Source organism: Sebastes umbrosus, chromosome 6, assembly GCF_015220745.1.
Source record: "Sebastes umbrosus isolate fSebUmb1 chromosome 6, fSebUmb1.pri, whole genome shotgun sequence".
NCBI lineage: Eukaryota > Metazoa > Chordata > Actinopteri > Perciformes > Sebastidae > Sebastes > Sebastes umbrosus.
Genome location: NC_051274.1, coordinates 17355700 through 17375962, shown reverse-complemented (window position 1 = coordinate 17375962; position 20263 = coordinate 17355700). Strand labels below are relative to the sequence as shown.

Below are 20263 nucleotides of genomic sequence, written 5' to 3'. Positions count from 1 at the left end.
TGTGTGTGATGACACACTCGCAGGAATGTCTGCTTTCATCCGGTAGGTTCTCAGCACTGTCACCACCCAACCCCCTTTCCTCCTCGCTCCATTCGTCCTATGACCCATCACGGCCCATTAAGTAGTCCTAATCATGTGCTCTAATGTTCCTCAGACCTGGTTATTGTCTGAGAGCTCACCAGAAAGCCGTTTAAACAAAAGCGGTTGACGGCGTATGACTCAAACCTGCCGTGTGTTGGTCCGCGACCTCAACATCTGCAGAAGGACCAGCTTGTGAAAACCTTCCCAATTAACAGCATTCCTTAATTCTTTCTCAGCCACATTCCTAGTCACCCCTGACTGAGCCGAACTGAGAAACAGCCTGGCTTCAAGCGCCACAAGCTGCTTCTCAGCTGTCTGCGGGTAACAACATAAACTGACTCTGAAAGCTTTCTGACCCTATTGTTTTGCATTAGGCTGCTACCTTTTACTACATTAGGTCTGTTCTGCTGCAGGGGTGTTTCATTTTGGGGCCAGCTTTAAGAGCTCCTCACTGTTTTAACCCCAGCTGAGCGTGCAGTAGTTCGCTTTCGCACGGTTTATATCAGATGCACAACATTGGTCGGGATGGTGTGAGCGACTGTGTGTGTTTGTGTATGTCTTGATTGCAGGTTTGACTGTGTTTTTGGGTGTTTGACTTTGTCTGCGGGCCAAAGTGAGCGGTTTTAGTGATTTCATGTGTTTACTCAGATACCCTGTGATTATGTGCTATATGTGTGTGTTCTCTCAGATTGTCTTGTTATATAGGGAGTATGGTATTTCTGTGACCTTGGGCAACAAAATACGTCTCTTTTTTATTGTTTGTGTATGTATCTGTTGGGCAGCATCTGTCTTTGCCTCTGTGTGTGTGTGTGCCCCGAGGATAGAGCTGTTACAGAGGTTAATGGTGCTGTTAGTGTGTGTAATGTGATTCTGACTGTGAGTTTGGCTCCGACTAAACACAGGGGAACAGTGGTTGAGATTAAGTTAGGCCCTCTTTTACTGTCTTTGAGAGGGGCCCTCAGTGAAGTAATTTGTAATTACATGCATTTTTTAATGAAGTCTCCCCCTCCCCCCATTACAGCTGACTTCCATTTACTGCCCCTCGCGGTGACCGCCTTTATCTCGCTCACTCTCCTCCTCAAATTTACTCCCTCAGTCAGTCCACTTCTCAGTTCATTGTCTCCTGTCGTGCTTCGTCTCAAATATAAAAGACCCTTTGATTCATTATACAAACAAACAGACTTTATCTCTCTCTTTCTCTACTCGTGCCACACCTCCATCTCTTTATTCTCCCTCCTTTACACCCAGGTACACACACACACACTGAGAATGAGCGCACAGCAGCTGAGCACTCCTCAGTTGAATAGGGTCTTTCATGTGCAGGCAGATAGACAGAGAATGGAGTCAGAGCGACCTGCCAGTACAGCAGGTGTTTTGTTGGTTGACCTGGTGGCGCTACGTGCCACGCAGCTCTCCTCCTCCTCCTCCTCTCTGCTCCTATTCTACTTGCTGTCCAGGTGTGTGGGCTGCTGTTTACTCGCTGCTCACTGTGTCACTCAGTATGTGTTTGTAGTCGCTGGGGTGTGGGGTGAAGACATAGCACAGCTGCTTACTATCTCCAAGGCAGAAGAGAGAGTGTGTGTGTGTTAATGGGTGGGTGGTGTTATAAAAACGAGTGATATTTGGAGGTTGAGATAATGCCTCTCATCGCAGATTATGCCAATGGTTTACTAAGCTTCTGTCTGCTCTGGTTTAACTATTAACCAGCAACGTCTCAGTGGGTGGTGATGCTTGTGTGTGTATGTGTGTGTTTGTGTGTTCAGTGGATGGAGAAGTGACACAACCCGTGCTTGTCACCAGATGCTGGTCAGTCTGCCAGTTCCTCAGGATGGCAGGATGTCTCCATTGAAGGGGAGACCCGACAAAATCGCAGAAAAAAAGAGCTTTCACTGTCTGCGTGACAGGAAGTCTCACTCGGCACAGTTTGTTTTTCTACACACTGCTCTGTGTGTGCGTATGTTTGTGCGTACGTGAGAACATGTCACCCGTTTTATTATCTGGAGCTGCAGGAAGGCCAGCGTGTAGATAAATCACAGCTCGGCGAAACAAGATTAGGCACACACACTCGAACAAAGGAGCTCCTAAAATATTCTTGAGGGTTGAAAAATATTTTTGAAATAAAAGATAGGAACAGTTGTGATTAAGAAAAATACAATTAACAAAATGTGGCAGCTATTATTTATACGTAGATTCATTAATTTCAGTTTTTAGTGCTTTCTGGTGTATCTCAGACCGGTTCAGAGGAGCTAAACTTCCCATACAAAAGATTGTGTTTATCTTCTTGAAACACCTTAGTGCTAGGTAGCAGTTGCCTCAGAGTTAGAGGAGTGATCATGATGTGGATTGCTCTGCCAAAAGCAGCTGGAGGAAGTGAATAAAAAAGCTGCTGCTTCTGAGAAAAACACCTGGCCCTGAGTTTGAACTGAGTTGCTTGATCAACAGAAAACGACTGCGGTTATATTCAGCAATTCTCAAATATTTGAGGAGTTCTTTTCTACGAAGGTGAAGCAAAGTGTTGCTCAGTTGACTTTCCCCTGTTGAATTGACCTTGAGAAAATATGTATTGCAACATCCTGCACCTTTTCCAACCTGTGTCCTTTTCTCTGGTGTCTTTTTCACAGCTGACCCTCTTGGCGAACATGACCTTGGCCAATCAGTGGACACTGAAGCTGCCCGCCAGCGAAGCGGTCCACCACATCATGACCTTCGACCCCAACGACAGCAACTTCCTTTATGTCATGACCTCTCACCATGTAAGAATGTGGCTGCAGGCGAGGCTCCCTGTTGATTCCCCCCACCTCTGTCACTGATTTATTCATGTTGAAGAAGAAGAATCATAATGGCAACAATCATCATTTTACATCCAGTGAATCCTTCTCACCTCAATTTAGCTGATTGTCGGATACGTGAAGATAGCTATGTGTGCTCAGGTCGTATTGGTGTTACATTTCCAAACCAATGTGTTTCATAACTATCGCGCCTACGACAGGATGTGGCTGCACCTCCAGCAAATCTGTATAATGCAACTGCACCTGATTGTTTGTTTAACCAGTTTTCCCACAGCCCAAGGTGACCTCTTTAAGAACCCAAAGATATTTAATTTACAAAACAGAGAAAAGCAGCAAATTCTCACATTTAAGACACTGGAACCAGGGAATATTTGGTATTTTTGCTTGATAAATGAGTTGATTATCAAAATGCTTGTTGAGATTTTACTATAAATTGTTTCAGCGCTAGTTCTCAGTTAAAGGTAAGGCTGTCCTGAATACCATTTTTGGGCTTTGAAGCTTCAATGAGAGATATTCAAAGGTATTCGAAGCTTCGGGACAGTGTCGCTGTTTTACACACACACGCACCTCTACACAAAACAAACAGCAATATCCGTAGGAGAATAACTAATACTAATTAATGATGAACATGAATAATGAAAAATGTGGAATGCTTCCTTATTTCATGGACTAATTTGGGATTTATAAATTAATATTACTTATATATATAAAAAAAAAAAAAAAAAAGCATTTGAATACTGATGTGGAGGTCGATTACCATGGCAACGGTCGACGCTTCGAAGCATTTGGGTCTGCCCTAGTTAAAGGCCTGCATGAATCTTGAAAAATCAGCTGTTTTCCTCTGATGTATATCTGAGTGTTATGTGTGTGTGTGTGTTTGTGATGCGTTGTGCAGATGCTGAGGGTGAGAGTGGCAGACTGCGACCAGTGGAGGAGCTGCGGGGACTGTCTGGGAGCAGGCGACGCCCACTGTGGCTGGTGTACTCTGGAGAATCGGTGAGAAAAACACACAGTTTGTTTTGTTTCGGTTTGTTCTCTATCTATCCAGTTAAATACCACCCCCCCCCTAAGACTCTCAGCCTCTCTTCTGCTGCCAGTAAAACATATAATTCAATCAAATCATCATATGCTTTTGGTGTCACGCACATACCACATGCTTTTTTTTAAGTAATCTGTTTAGACATCGTGGAAATGTCTCTACTGTCTGTATTTAAGCAACAATCCAGCTGCAGCTGCTTATATGAGCGGTTGACTTAAGTGAACGCTGATTTTCAAGCAATAAAAGATGGGATTGATGGCATAATAAAACGCTTTCAGCTTGTCGTTTTCATACTTTTAGAAGCGCTGAAACCACCGAGGCTCGTTTGTTGGTTTTCATCATCCTCGTTCTCAGTTTCAAAATGTCGCTCGGCTGAATGGGTCTTGGCAGTGAGGGAGTGTGTTTTTGGGTTGGAGAGCTGTTGCTGGATCGAGCAGAATTGATTTGCTTTTCATTAGGCCTCAGACCTCAGACTGGGGAGTAACATCATTGTTCTGAGCGGTCCCCTGGTTCTGTGGTCGTCTGGGGAGGGATTGACAGGCTGGGAGCGCCCGGCGAGGAGTGGCTTGGCTGAAGTGAGAGCGAGCGAGAGAGCACACTGTGATTAATGTGACTCTGTCAGGACCGGCTCTCTGGCTCTCTGCTCGCTGGCTTTTAGGGGAGAATATGTGTGGTGTCGGGCTATGTTTGTTTGTGTGTGTGAGTTGGTTGGTTGGTTGCTTGGTGATTAAAGCAGATCAGACGAGATAGTGGATTTTGTGATGAGTTGTGCTGCAGCTCTGGAGACTCTGGCATTGCCAGGGGCCATTCAGAGCTGGAAGAGTGGAACTGATGAGAGTTGTGTGTATGTGTGGTCATACTGTCTCGCTGTCATCTTCCTGTCTCCTCTCCTTATTTAACTATCTGTCGTCTCTTTATCCCAGTCCCTTTCTCGCTTCGCTGCATTTTTTTCACCCTCGTGATTTTCTCTCTCTCTGTCTTCGGCTTCCTTTATTTTCCAGTAGCTTTGAGAATTTAGTTATCCCTCTCTCAACCTCCCTCTCTTGTCGCTCTAGTCTTCGTCTCCTCCTCCCCCAGTGCCCTTGTCCTCCTCTCTATCCCCTCTACAAAGGAGCGTTGATTGTGATGATGGTGGTGGGAGGGAGAGTGCACACTGGTTCTTTTGACAAGGAAATGTCAAAGTGTGTAAGCCTGTGTGTAAGTGTCAGTGTGTGTCGCTGTCTGGCTCTCAGAGGCCAGGGAACTGATGTCATGAGTGTGTGCGTGTGTGTGTGTGTGTGTGTGTTTGACGCACTGTTTGGCCAGTCATGCCAGCCGCAGAGCTGGCGCTGTGGCCTCAGAGCCCGGGGGATCAGGGGGTTGATGTGTGGGGGTGGACGGTCTCCTCCATCACCTCGCTGTCTGATACAACACACACACTGAGTAGAGGGAGGGGAAAAGGACTACTAGGGAACTATCTCGCAATCTGTGAAGCCACAACTGTCTCCGTGGGTGCCGGTTTGATTTTATGCATGGCTCTGATGTTCCTCGGCACGTCTGCATGTAGAGCGAGCATGAAAACATGTCTGTTCGGTCGTTGGAGTCGGCATTGTTGTCTGAAAGAGAGGGAGAGATAGCTTCTCCACCAGAGATAAAGCTTAGTCCTTGATCACTCTTCATGCTGGAGCCGGTTTAATCTGCCACATGTCACAAGAAAGCACTTAAATATCTTTATTTGAATCAAATTATGCGTCATGTGCAGTCTTTGCCATTCACAAATGATCATGCTTATCTCACAGTGACTTTGTGTGTGTGTGTGTGTGTGTGTGTGTGTGTCGGTGCGTGCGTGCAGTTCCGTCTGTTTAACAGTCTCACTGGTTTCCCACCTTATCTGTCGAACAGACACTTAGGAGGTGATGAGTTTTCTCAGGTCATATTTTAGCTGCATATGTTGACTCTGTTTATTTTAGGAGCTGTTTGAAAAGTCAGCATGCTGTTGTGAGGCAGGTGAGGAGTATATGCGTGTGTGTATGTGTGTGTGTGTGTACTGTACTGTATGTCTATTGTATGTATATATAGTTGTTCCAGCCCTTTAGAAAAAGAGAGAAGTGCTTTAAATGTATTTTCTCCTCACTGCTGCACTTGATCAAAGTGTCGTGTGAATAAGCAGGTGAGTCATGATGAATGCATTTAAAAAAAAAAAAATAGATACAATAGAGAAAGGAAAGGATATCATGATGTGAGTTTTTTCAGCCAGTCTTTACAAATCACACAGCGTTTGTTGATGTTCATCTGAGACTGCATGTCTGTTTCTTTCGAGATCACAAGATGATGTTTCCTGGATGCCAGCTTCCGTTTATGCCAAGTGGCATCTGTGATGTATTCAGTACTTAAAGATAAAATCTGGAGTTTACTTGATAATCTAAATATATTCTTCCAGATGGAAAACATTGAGGGCACTTTTGACCCAAAGAGGAAGTTGTGTTTTACTCCATGATTTCAAAATGAAATGTAAATAAATCTCAAAACATTTGACATAATTTGTGGTTAGTTGTCACAAATGTTTGTAATTATAATCTTAAAGATAGGGCTGGGATGTCAAACCTCAATACTTTTTGAGTGCTGACTGACGCGTGCTGTTCCATCGAGTAGCAAAAACAGTCAAGTACCAAAAGTTAGCATCAATTAGCCTACTTTGTCAGGTCTGCACCATCAGATATGTCTCTTTTGAAGTCATTATGATGCTAATGTTACCCTATTTTATGTTTGCAAAGCTCTTGTTTGAGAAATTTGCCGTGTTTTGTTAAAGGTTCTATATACGGGATTCAGAGCATTAAAGGAGCAGTGTGTAACATTTTGGGGCTCTATTAGCAGAAATGGAATATAGTATTCATAACTATGTCTTCATTAGTGTATTACCACCTGAAATTAAGAGTGAATGAGCCCTTCATATCTACATAGGAAGCGTGCCCTGTTCACGGAGTCCGCCATGTTGCTCCGCCATGTTTCTAGAGTAGCCCAGAACGTAAAAACCAAACACTGGCTCTAGAGAGAGCCTTTCACGTTTTACGTTACCTGAAGGCCACTGTAGTTCTCCAACACGCTTGTGAAACTGTGGTAACGTGAGCCACAGAGTAAAAAAAACGCGCTACCGCTAGCCACCTTCTGACTTCTGTTGTGGTGCTATTATGGTATGGATGACCTCTGAGCGAGGTGAACGGCGTGCTATGGTTTTGCACTCAGCGGCCCACGTTACCACAGTCTTGGAAATGGAGGAGTGAGCGGAGGGGTACTCAGTTGGTTTCAATCTGCAACCTCACCACTAGATCACTAAATCCTACACACTGTCCCTTTAATATAGAAGCAAACAACTATTTGTAATATAAAGCTGAAATAATGACGTCCTGAGCAGAGAATGATTTGCTCTCCCTCTCTGTGTGTTGTAATCTGAGCTTCTCTGTGCTTTGTTGACATAGTGGGGCCAGCCTTGTGTGCATTTTAGTGCATGTGAGTCTTTCTGTAGTGCCCCTCTGGCTAGCTCGTGGCTGATCCTCTACACTACTCTCATACAGCAGATAACGCTGATAATGGTGGAAGCTTAGCACCCTCCCTCCGGTTACCCCTAGGTAAACACGGTTATCTCAGTCAGCACTGTTGCTATTGCCTACCTTGTGATTGACAGGTCGCTACCACGGCGTTGTCCGGCCTGAGTGTTGTCCGTGTTTTCGTCTTACAACTTTAACCCTTTCATAGTGTGTTTTGAGTTCATGACACTTAATTGTAACATTTTGGTCGCTAATACTGAACTCGAGGTTTCAAAAGGGAAGTGTCTAGAAGATAACTCGCAAATTGGGAAATCTGATCTGAGATCTGCAAAAACTTGCTGTTTGAGGTCTTTGCCTAACCTTAACCATCTCGCGAGAGTCTCTCCAATTTGCTGGTTCCCTTCTAGATAATACCCTTCAAAACAACCGTCCACAAACCAATGGGTGACGTCACTGTGACTACGTCCACTTCTTATATACAGTTTATGAGGTGTGATCATAAAACATTGAATTTTTACCTGATGATGGCGCTACTGTAGATGAACGTTATTAGAATTCATCCACTGGGGACCATGAATGTCTGAACAAAAAGTAGGTCAAAAAAAGGATCATTTTGGCATTCTCAGGAAACTCAGGAATCACACTGACAGCAGCAATTCCCAGTCGTACTCAAAGAACAACTAACAAAATGAAAATGAGATCAATAGCTAAACAACTTTCAAGTGTATTAGACTGGGTTGTTTGTGTCTTGGGGATTTTTGTGGGGCTTGCAGAGGCACTCAGTTCTATTTTTAGCCCAGCTGCCGACCTCACGGCCCCTCTCAGTCCCTCAGTGCCAGTGGGACTGAGAATCTGGACATTCGCTTTCTGGACACAAATACTCACACTCAGAGGCATGTGGGCACACAGACACACGCTTTATTTTAAAAAAACTATAGAAGTGTGAGAGGGAAGTGGGATGTGCCAAACTCATTATGTAGCGTGTTAGGACGCTGCTAAATGGGGCCCGTTTGGTTTCTCCTCACTCTGAGGTCACTTTGTCCTTCCAGTCTGCACTGCAGATGAACTGAGCTCCGTGCCAGCGGCTAGTGAAGTTCATTAGTGAAGCAGAGAGTACGAGGCCACCTTGCTTGTTGAATGCCCTCTTACAATTCTTCTGTCCCAGACATTCATTATACTCACAGATAGGCGCAAACACACTGTATTCTCTGTGCATGTCATCCACAGACACACACACTGCTGGTCCACACAGATTAGGAATCAGCAGTATTTTTTATTCGGTAACTGGCCCCTGATCTTAGTGCCTGCGGGATGTGTTGCCACAGCAACGTGTGTGACCTGAAGTCAAGTAGTCTCTTGTGTTGAGCCAGACAAACTGACAGCCAAGGTCTGAATATGTGACATTAGGAGACCAGAGCACCTCATAAATCTGTGGGAAGCCGACCATGAAACCCAACGGTGAGAATTTGCGAGGGATGAAATGAAAACACAAAAGTTCGTCCTCTCCTAACAAAGGATGAAATGTTGACCCGAAAGCTCAGTCTGGTAGTCCAGTGACTGATTGATTACGAGCTGTGGTATTGACAAGCAATTACTATATATTTGATGATAACATTCTGATATGGGACATGCTGATGGAAAATCAAGAAAAGAAATTAGTTTCTGGATTTCTGGATTTTAGTTTCCATGGCATATCAGTACAGGAAATCTCCAAATATCCTTGCCTCTTTGTGCTGTAATCTAATCTGCACCGAAATATGATTACCGAACCAAAATTTCTGTCTGTCATTTTGTCCAGATGTACCATCCAAAAAGAGTGTGCTCAGGGCCTGTTGGCTCGCTCCTGGATCAGCATGGGTGAAGGCCCTCAGCAGTGTCCGTCCATGACCCTGACACCCCCGGAGATCAGCATCGCTGCAGACATCAAGGTAAAAACTCCCTCCATATTATTGTTGTCCATCACACCCCTTTCATAACGTTACTGTCGTTCCGCCTCATCAAGTTATGTTTGTAATGGGGGCAGTGTATTTAAAGCTGATGAAACGCGATGTCTCATGACCACCTTTATAACCTGACACCACTCACTATTATTATACACACTATTATTATGACTCAGCTGATAAAGTCATGCCAACACTGTTTGCTGCAGCAGCTCCCTCTGCCACCCCAACCTCCCCCTCCTTACGCTTATTTTTTGGTAAAGTTGACTTTACTAAGAATGTTAAAGATGCTATATTTTATATTAAAGGGGACCTATTATGCCTATTTTCAGGTTCATACTTGTTTTTTGGGTTTCTACTTGAACATGTTTACATGATTTAATGTTCTAAAAAACGCTTTACTTTTCTCTTACCGGCTGTGCTGCAGCACGTCTTTTCACCCTCAATCTGAAACGCTCTGTTTGAGCTCCTGCCAAGCTAGCCTCTAGGCAAAGTTACTTGGTGACATCACCACGTTACTGTAGAAAAGGCAGGACTTCAAGCAAGGTGTTTCAGGCAGTTCAGGAGCAGTGTTTCAGTGGGGGGAGAGTAACTCCCTTTGGCGTGGACTTAGTAACTTTGCAGACCTTTTACATGCACAAAAACTATATAACACACTAAAGGAAAGGGAAAAAGCACAAAAGCATAATAGGTCCCCTTTTACAATATGACAACAATGTTTACTAGTTCAGTCTTACTGTTCTTGCGTTGGTTTTGGTAAAGTGAAATGTGGCGTACAAAGTTAGAATATAATGTTGTGATGCACGTTCAATGCTGCCAATGAAACATGTGTGACTGTTATAATATCAATTCCTTCAGGTCACGAACTGATCTGAACACACACTTCATCATTTGTTCTTTCACAGTTGAACTGTAACCAAGACACTGAGAACGTAATTTACATGTATCACTTTGTTCGTAATAAAAAAAGCAAACCAGGTGTGTGCGTGTAAAACCAGCTTACCGGTGGCACAGCATGAAAGAGCATGCCATACACAGCTGTTTCCCTCTCTCCTACGTGCGTATGAGCAGTGACTTTAACCATTTACTGACAGTGATTAACTTGATATATGCCAGCGCTGTTTGGCTCAGCAGGAAAGTTACCACCGAGTCTCCAGCTGCTGCTCCAAAACACACCAGGTTAACATTTTTCAGATTCATGTTGCCAAATCGAGACACCTAATCTGAGTCACCATCATCAGATCTAATTCATATGAAGTATTATTATTTGGGATGAAGGAGGGTGAAGCAAAATGTTATAGTTCTCAAGAACTCTCAAGATTTATGCAAGTTGAAGTGTCCCGTATGTGATGATGCTCTGTGGTAAATGACCCCAGTCAGTAGTGTAATGCAAATCCATTGTACATTGATTTTATTCTAAAATTTTCAGCCAAGAAATAAGGTGTCAAAGACAGCAAATAATGACTATTTTCATCATTGATTAATCTGCTGATTATTTTTCTCGATTTATCGATTAGTTGTTTGGTCTATAAAAAGTCAGAAAATGGTTAAAAATGTTGATCAGTGTTTCCCAAAGCCAAAGATGACGTCCTCAAATGTCTTGTTTTGTCCCAAACTCAAAGATATTCAGTTTACTGTCATAGAGGAGTAAAGAAACCAGAAAATATTCACATTTAAGAAGCTGCAATCAGAGAATTTTGTCTTTTTTTTTCTTCTTAAAAAAACGACTAACCGATCAATCGATTATCAAAGTAGTTGGCAACTAATCGATTAATCCATTAATCTTTGCAGCTCTAAATGTGTCTACTCTATGAAACTTCTCCTCCATCAACAGCAGCACTCTCAAGGAGCAGACTGGACTATAACTATCATAGTTCAGGAAATCAACATGAAACTATTCTACCTTTTCTATCGCACAATACAATTTGACAGACTTAGAAAAACAAAACAAAAAAAACAAGTGATTATTACACATTAATATTGCCTCATGAGATAACTGGGCCCTATTAAACTTTTAATACCAATATGCCTGGTTATGCAATTCAGCCATCATGTAATTGGTTTATGACATTCAGAAATCTGATTTCATACACACAATATAATGTGATGTAATTATTTTCATTATTTTGAATCCGGAGTGGGGCAGACAAAATTGCGAGGTGCCTGTCCCTATTTGGCTCATTCAGCTACAGGGCCAGTTTTAACACTTTAATGTCACGACCTCAAATCTGTACATAACAGAGCTTACAGATCAACAGAGTGAAAGCGCATGCTGCACACAGATTTCTCTCTATCTCTTCTGCTCTTCTGCGAGCACCAAACTTTAATTTAGCAATGGTATTGACGTATGTTTTCATATATAACTGTGCGCTCTTTGGAACAGTCAAACGTCAACATGCCTGGTCATGTGACTCTGCATCATGTTTTTACTTTATTATTATTTTATTACTATTTACTATAACGGACAGTCAGACATCTGATTGCGTACACATCAGGCTGCAACATCATCTGATTTAATTATAATAATATTTATTTTGTTGTAATTCAGGTTGGGGTGAAAATATTGTGGTGTTCAAGCCCTTCAGCAGCCATAGTTTATTTAACTCCTTTGTTATGTTTGCCATAGATTTTGTTTGTTTTGAGACCTTGGGGGGAGGGTATTACATTTCTTCTCAAAGTCAGTGGGAGGGATCAACGGAAATGTAAATACGCCAGGGGATGATCTCACTTTTTCATATAATTAAATATAAGATTCAGCCCCCCTCCCTACCCACATCATTTTCATACTGTCCCTAAGTTACTTTAGTTCAGCATTAGCATGCCAGATTAGAGTGTTGGTTTTCAGCACAATTAGCGTAATAAGCCAAACTGTACAGTATAACCATTGACTTTAAATTAGATTTTAAACAGTTTAAAACAACTGTTGACGTGCGGTTGCGTCTCTGACTGAAGAACATTAATTGGCCTGATGGGCTGTGATATATTGACATCTGCTGCTGTATCCCAAATCAATTCCACACAGTTATACTAACTGGGTATAACTTTGAGGATGTCTGAAAAAGTGACAAAAGTATGTGCAAAATGTCTCTATGCATACCAAATGTGCTCTATTTTTGAGGGTGCTGCTGATGGAGCTACTTACACCTGGAAAACATTACAGAAAATTTGTGAGAAGGGTGACAAGACAGCTCCAAGAGTGTCTGTGAAATTAAAAAAAGTAATTTTAGGAAAAACATTCTGCTTTGTCTTTTTTAGATTAAATTTTTACAGTAGTAGCTTTCCAAAGTGACAGTTTGATTGCCGTATGTTGGTGTCATTTCTCATTTAAAAATATGTGAAAGTACAATAATTCATTTTATTCAATCTACTGTGAAGATGAGCTTATAATACATACTACAGTATAGTGTTGCACCCATTTGCAGATGCAAACCAATTAGATTTTTCAACCACTAAAAATATTGTGGAACAAAACGGCTAATATTATCAAGAACATAAACATGAACGAGTCCAACTCCCTTTACATAAGTTTCTGTTGTGCAAATTAAGAAATGCAAGTTAAACTTTCAGACAAATACATGGAAAACACAACGGCTCACAATGAACATGAACCTTAGAGAAGGATGCGCTTCATCACCGCCTCTTGACTTCAATGATAAGCAACCACAAAATGTGTCATCTCAAACCCTTCACCCACTGTAGAGCCGGTATTGAATGGATTTTGGACACAGAAAAACTGTCAAATATCGAGTTCTACACAACACCACCAGTCTCATTTTAATCAAAACTGGCAGGATAATATATTCTGACAGAAAGAGTGCCTGCATCAGACTTACATTGCATGTAAGCGGTTGTTTTAAATCATTTCTTCCACTCAGTATATCATGTAACAGAAGCATAACAACACTATGATAATTAGCTCTCTGAATGTTGACACTAGGAATATATTTGACCTTTAATTACAGCTCATAATTAGACGAGACTGAGAGACGACAGGTCATTAATTGGTTCATTAATTGTGGATATTTGCTTGTTATGTGGGTCAGTTTGGCTTTGGGCTGTAATAGATCTACCAGCTGCCCCGATCCACAGGCACCCTTCAGAGCCACAGGAAGCTTGGCTCAAGGTTGTCTCCCCAAACAGGAAGCAGCAGGCAGGAAGTCGGCGCCTTAGGCAGGAAATGATCAATTCCACCGAACAATAGAGTGGATTTTTAAGACATGTTAGCACATGTTGCTGGCCACTTCAGCTCGTATCTGCTGAGCCACTGAATATGTCATCTTGCTCTTCCTCTCTGCTTAACAATTGTTGTCTGCCCCCCTCCCCTCCACCCCCCCCCCACCCATTTCCCTTTTTTCTTCCTCTCACATTGAAATAATTTAGCTGAAATTCAGTCATGTCAGTGAGGTGTTATGTTTCTCATTATATGTCTGTCATACCTCATCACATAGCCACATTTAGATGTGAATGTAGCACCGTGCCATCTGTTTCTTCATTGCACATTAGTTTCTCTATCTATCTGCCTGAAGTAATGCCAGTGCTATTTGCCCTCTACTTAAGACTAACTGTACATACACTAGATTTGAATATATATGTGTGGGCATGTGGAATTTAATTAGTAGTTGATTTGTGTTAAGAAAGGCAGTTACTCATATTTATGCTCCTATATCTGTTTTTGTCTTAGGATGTCGGCATTCTGATAAATGGCAGTGTTCCTGATCTGGCTGGCTCGCGGGTGGAGTGCGAATATGGACCGGGTGTTTCTACAGCTGCCACGGTGCACCTGGATTACGGTCCCGCTCAGATCCAGACATGTCCCCTGCTCCCTCGAGAAAACTACCAACCAATCCTCCCCGGCACAGGTGAGATTGAGAGCATCCATTTGGCTGTGTGCCACCGCTGCCATCCATAACTCTCCACACAACACAAGTACAGTTACACTATGTGGTTCTTTATGTTGAGCTGCACTAGATCAAATATGATTTCCCCTCGCTGTCTTTATGACACTGATACCATCTCGAATGCTCGACACATGCTGCATCGTTTACATGCCTTTGTTTCTGTAGATCATCTGACTGTCTCTGTGGCGATAAAAGTGAATGGCACATCTGTGGTATCTGGAAGCTTCATCATCTTCAACTGCGAGAGGACTGGAGCAATACACCCCAAGACGTCGTGAGTAACACATTCATTGTCACCACGATTTATCTCAAATTTGGGATTTATTCAGAGCTGGTGATGGTTGGCCAACATCTTTCTGATGCCTCATGTCCAAATTTATTCACAGATACAGTGGTGGAAAGTAACTAAGTTAATTTACCCAAGTACTGTAGTTTTTGTACAATTTTGAGGTACTTGTACCTCACTTGAGTAAAGTTTATACTACTTATTCTTCACAACATTCCAGAGGAAAAATTTGTATTTTTTCCATCACTTTGTTTATTTGATTAGACTTCATATAAAAACAAAATATGATAGAGAATACTACATTGTTAAAGATTAAAACAAGTGCTTCCCAACTTTTTTTTGGCTTGTGTCCCCTAGTGTTGGGCCCTTTGTCATGTTTCAGATAGCTGTTAGCATTTCCAAAGATTGATTTCCCCTCTTAACTTTTCAGGTGGTTTCATTTAAATAGCTCTTTGAGATAAAATAGGTCAAATTGTCTATTTCTCAAAAAAAGGAAAGATTAGAGAGAAATCCAAACATAAATACGAATTTGTGTTGCAGAATGTATTTTTGATGTTTTAAATTGTAAACTGTAAATAAAGATGGATGACATGACAGCTCCCCAAAAGGGAAGCTAAAACATTTCGATCGCCCCCTGGTGGCTGGCTGCATTATAGGTCATAAATCCCGCACCCTCCATGTTCGCGGATGGGACATAGGTCAAACTAAAAAGTCAAAATACACGTCAAATAAATTTTTCCCAAAGATGGTTTCTGTCATTTTAGGTAGTTCTTATCACGCTGATTTATGTTCAGAGTTCATTTTTCTGACAGGTTTGGTATTAATTAGTTATTTGATGCTATAAAAAGTCGAGACGTCATGATTGACAGCTGTAATTATCTCTCGCTGACAAGCTGTGAACATGCTCGGCTTGCGTTTGGTTCAGGCGGGTGACCTTATTACCGCGGCTCCACCGCCCGATCACTACTGCACAGACTCTGGCTCCAAGTGATGTCAAAATCTGAAGATGGCAGCTCCCGTATCCGGGATGTTTTGGCTTCACTTCTGTACAGTGGGAGGAAGTGGAGACGCGTCGTCCATCTTTATATACAGTCTATGCTTTAAATGCATTTTGCTGATAACATTTCTGTACTTTTAAAGCAGGATTTTGAAAACAGGACGTATTCATAATGGAGTATTTTTAAATTGTTTTATATGTACTATTACTTAAGTACAGAATGTGAGTAGTATTTCCACCACTGCTTAGGCCTTCATCCACTGGCTACTTGATTTGCAGGGGTTCCCTTAAAGCAAACATCCTAAATGAAACCTTATTACCAACAAACTATGATTAAAGCCAAGCTATAGCATCACTCAGATGTCAGCTTGAGTCTCTATGGTATTCTAGATGTGCACTTGTAGCTGGAAGCGGAAATAACACCGATGGCTTGTCCCTAACCTCTGCCTCTCATGTTTTTTCCTCTGCTTTCTATTTAGGCCTCAGTGGGTAAATATTGCCGACACGTCCTCTCGGAGGGCTTATTGTGTATTTGGCTTACTCAGGGTTTCTCAGTGCGGGATCAAATGTGGGATTAATATGCTGTAAACGTTAAGCCAAAGGAAATTGGATATGTATGTCTGGCTGGGCATGTTGATGTTTGTTTTTGTGAAGGACTGCGACTTGTATGGCCTGGTCACAAAGAGGGTTTTCTCATATCTTGAGGCAATCCAGCTGGCTTCCTCTTGCATGTTGGACCATGTCAGAGGATTCACTTTATCTGATGGGCAGATCTTAGGCTTAAAGGGGCATTTGTGTGTGTGTGTTTGTGTGTGTATGTGTGTTTGACTGGTTCCCTGAGATTGAAATCGTTTGGGTGTGTCCCTTTTGTTCACTTTTGGAAAAGAGTCTGGAGGTGTGAACACAGCAGTTGCAGGTACATGTGTGCAAGACTGCACCCAATATGTGCACATGGCCTCGGTGCTCGGCGAGGTTCAAGAGTGTGAAATTAGACGGTGGTTTGTTGAAGGTGATAATGAGCAAAGTGGCATTCTCACAGGATGAGCATTGGGCTGCAAACTGCGGAGCTGCTATACTCTGTCTGATTTTAATCACTTCAAGCTGTTTTTTTAATAATCCCTAAAGAGAGTCGTATGAGCCACTTCTCCACAATGAAACTAGATAGTAGAATGGTTTGTGCCATTACTTAGGTGTTTTTTGGCATTGAAGCTTAAAATCTTAAACGTTTTTGGATTCAAAATTGTTTATGTCATCTGTATGGGTCTGTACAAAATCATACAGGAAGTATTATAAAATTACTGCAAACTGATTGTTGGATTGGAAGCTCTGTCACCCCATGCTGCTTTAGTGTTTGATTTAATTACTTGAGCAAAAACAAATTTTCAGTACACACAACGAGGTGAAACGATGTCAACAGCATGCCTCTGCATGCTCTGCCAAAGTGCTAATGATGATCATGGTTGATTTATCAGTTATTTTCTCGAATAAATCCATTAATCGTTTGTTTGGTCTGCAATGTCAGAGAATAGTGAATGCCACATGTCTATCACAAAGTCGGAGGTGACGTCTTCCCATTGCTTGTTTTGTCTGAACAAACAAAGAAACACAATTTACTATCACATAAGACAAAGAAAAGCAGCAAATCCTCACTATTGGGAAGCTGGAAATTGGTAATGTTAGGAAATTGTAGCTTGAAAAATGACATAAAGATCAATCGATTAACAAAGTTGTTGCTGATTAATTTTCTCTAGATCAATAAGTTGATTAATTGACTAATCGTTTAAGGACTACCAAATTTAATGAATTATTGACAATATGAATCTATTTTCCAAGCTAGATTTACAAATTTTGCAATGAATAAAATTAATTGTCTGAGGCCCATCTAACTATAAAGCTATATCTCTGTCTGTATTGTGTAGGCTATTTGGGTGATGTCCTTCGCATATCTCCATCACGGTTATATCAAATTGAGCTTAAAACACTTCAAAATATTATATTGAAAGATGTGAGACCAGTCAGTGTGTAAATGACCTTCGGCATGGTCAAGTACATTTCTAGGTTATATTGGTGGTTATATTGTGTTTCATAGGGTTTTGCAAATCCTGTTACTTTATAAAGGGTCATGTCTTGAAGGTAACCCACAATTTGGGGAAACCTTGCGAGGCATTGACCTCGAATAGTTAAACTTGCAGTTGGCAGAATGTTTGTATTCAAAAATTCCATAATAACCTTTCAGCATACTGTAATTCAGTGGTTCTCAAACTGTGGTACGTGTACCACTGGTGGTACGCGTCCTCCTTCTAGTGGTACGCGGAGGAATCTCTGAAATACTTTTAAAAAATGAAATAAAATGTATTTAAAAACATATAATACTATCAAATTACTACTACTATGAAAATACCTTAACAATGAGATCATTGAAATGGGATTTAAAATAAGTTATGGCTTTTTTATTTTGAAACCAAAAAAAAAACGTTTGCACGCGCTACTACCCCGCCACGTAGCAGCTACGTAGTTGGGTAGTAGTGCGTGCAAACATCCACGATTAGTTACAAGCTATACTGTGAGGAAAAGATAGTAAGCGGAGGTAACTAGAATGATGAAGGGTTAAAAAACACTGCAATCGTCGCTCCAAACGGGAACTATTATTATGGTTTTATGGAAGAGTTTAAGTGCCAGCTCTAGTGCTACCCCTTTGTACAGCGTGGCTGTGGCTGACAAAAGTCAACAACAAGTAATATTATTATTAGGAATACATTTGCCTCCTGCATGAACTGTGCATTGCTGACTAGGGTAGGCCTACGCTACTGTATTTTAACATCGGTCATAATGGTGGTACTTGGAGAGCCAAATATTTTCTGAGGTGGTACGTGATGTAAAAAGTTTGAGAACCACTGCTGTAATTCAAGTGTTCTGAGAGAAAACTTCTGCACCTCCCCTTTGGCTCTTTAGGAGCACCGGAGGACACAGAGGCACATGATTTTGTTCATATTACCTGTCTCATATTGACCGTTTTATAAAAAATAACTTTTTTTATAATCATGTATGCTCCAATTCTACCTACTGCTGCTTTAATTTTAGGGGTTAGGATAGGCGGTGAGTCTCGCGAGAGTTTTTGCACGTTACCTTCTAGACATGACCATTTATACAGGTGGGTGCTTTTATTTTGAAAGGGTAATGCCGGAAAGAGGAAACAGACCAACGGCCGTCAGGTGTGTTCCCCTAGCAACAGAAGAGAGTCGTAACAGTTTGTTTGTTTAGCAGCTATCTGATAACGGCACAAGGTTTGTCAATATTTCGTTTCCTACTTTAGTTGATAATAAGTGACGTTATAATGTATTTTCGTAGTTTTGCTTAGTTAGAGAGAGTAAGCTAGTAAAGACGCTATGTTTCTTTATAACCAGTGTTTTCACAGTATCGTCTTTGGAGCTGCATTATTACACATTAGACCATCATTCAGTCAGCGATGTTACAGTGTGTCGAAAGATCAAGTTGCATCATGGGAATTGTAGGATCCAGCATTTTTTCGAGCTTGGCCCATGCAGGGACTATAATAATAATATTTTAAAAGTCTTGTCCTACTGTAATGAAAGCAAGATAAACATAGAAATCACGAAGTATCATCCACTGATGTATGCAAAAAAAGAAAGTAATGTCTACATTTATCATTTATTATTCCTTCCTGCAGCTGTCAGACTCCACAACCAGCACTGCTCCCAATAGACCACTTACACTTACTCACCAAATATATAACAATAACCAGATATGTTCAGGTGGAATTTCATTTCATTCTCACTGTGCAATACCATTTTCCACTTGTGCAATTTTGTTAATAGGCTGTTTATTGTATATACTGCTCCTATTTTTATACTTCCTTCTATTTAAGTTGTTCATATTTTGTGACACTTTGTTTAGCTCTTTTTTTTACTGTTAGCTGATGCATCTTGTTTTTTTGCACTATCCCCTTTGCTGCTGTACACTGCAAATTTCCCCACTGCAGGACTAATAAAGGAATATCTTACCTTATCTATCATTATCAAGTTAAACATGGCAAAATATTCCATTTATATTTGGTTGAAGTTTGAACAAAACATCACCAACGTAGAGGGAAATTACGAATTCCAGCTTAAAAGGTCTTTATTTATGATAGTACATTTATGTGTTGAATCAGTTTGCGTGTTTTTCTTTGCGACTGTGTTTGTGTGTGTGAGAGAGAGTGTGTAGACAGTTCTCCCATGACCCATTCAAAGTGGTCACTAGGCGGAGTGTTAATGACAACCAGACGATAGCATTCCTGTCTCACCAAACAGCCCAGTAGGACAACCACCTAACCTGCCCTCTCACACTACTTCTCTCTCTCTTTTTATTTCTCTCTGCCCCACACAAACACACACACACACACTTTATGTTTTCTGTTTTATTTGCTTTTTATGTCTCAAGTTTTGGCCCTCCTCCTTTTTTTCCCCCTCCTTTCCCTCGTCTGTGTCTGTCCGTTTGCTGCCCTGTCTCTGTCTCTCTCTGTCGCTCCCCCTGAAATCTGGCCTTTTCTTCTGGACGTATTTCTCTTTGACAGAGACGTGATTGAGGATGTGTGTTTAACCGCTGTGTCCATGGAGAGGCCCTGAGAGTGTGAACCTGACTGTGTATTTAGTGTGTGTGTGTGTGAGTGCATGTGTGTGAGTGCATGGTCATTATGACTTGGGGTGGGC

The 20263-nt window shown here is 41.6% G+C and overlaps 1 protein-coding gene across 1 annotated transcript in view; it reads left to right on the top strand.

The window, feature by feature from the left end:
- Window positions 1-20263, top strand: part of plxnd1 (plexin D1) — a 71365-nt gene that overhangs the window by 6058 nt on the left and 45044 nt on the right. Inside the window, exons 3-7 of the mRNA XM_037773863.1 lie at window positions 2703-2834; window positions 3766-3866; window positions 9232-9361; window positions 14055-14232; window positions 14437-14545. Of these exons, the coding sequence (XP_037629791.1) occupies window positions 2703-2834; window positions 3766-3866; window positions 9232-9361; window positions 14055-14232; window positions 14437-14545 (650 nt within the window). The remainder of the gene's footprint in view (window positions 1-2702; window positions 2835-3765; window positions 3867-9231; window positions 9362-14054; window positions 14233-14436; window positions 14546-20263) is intronic.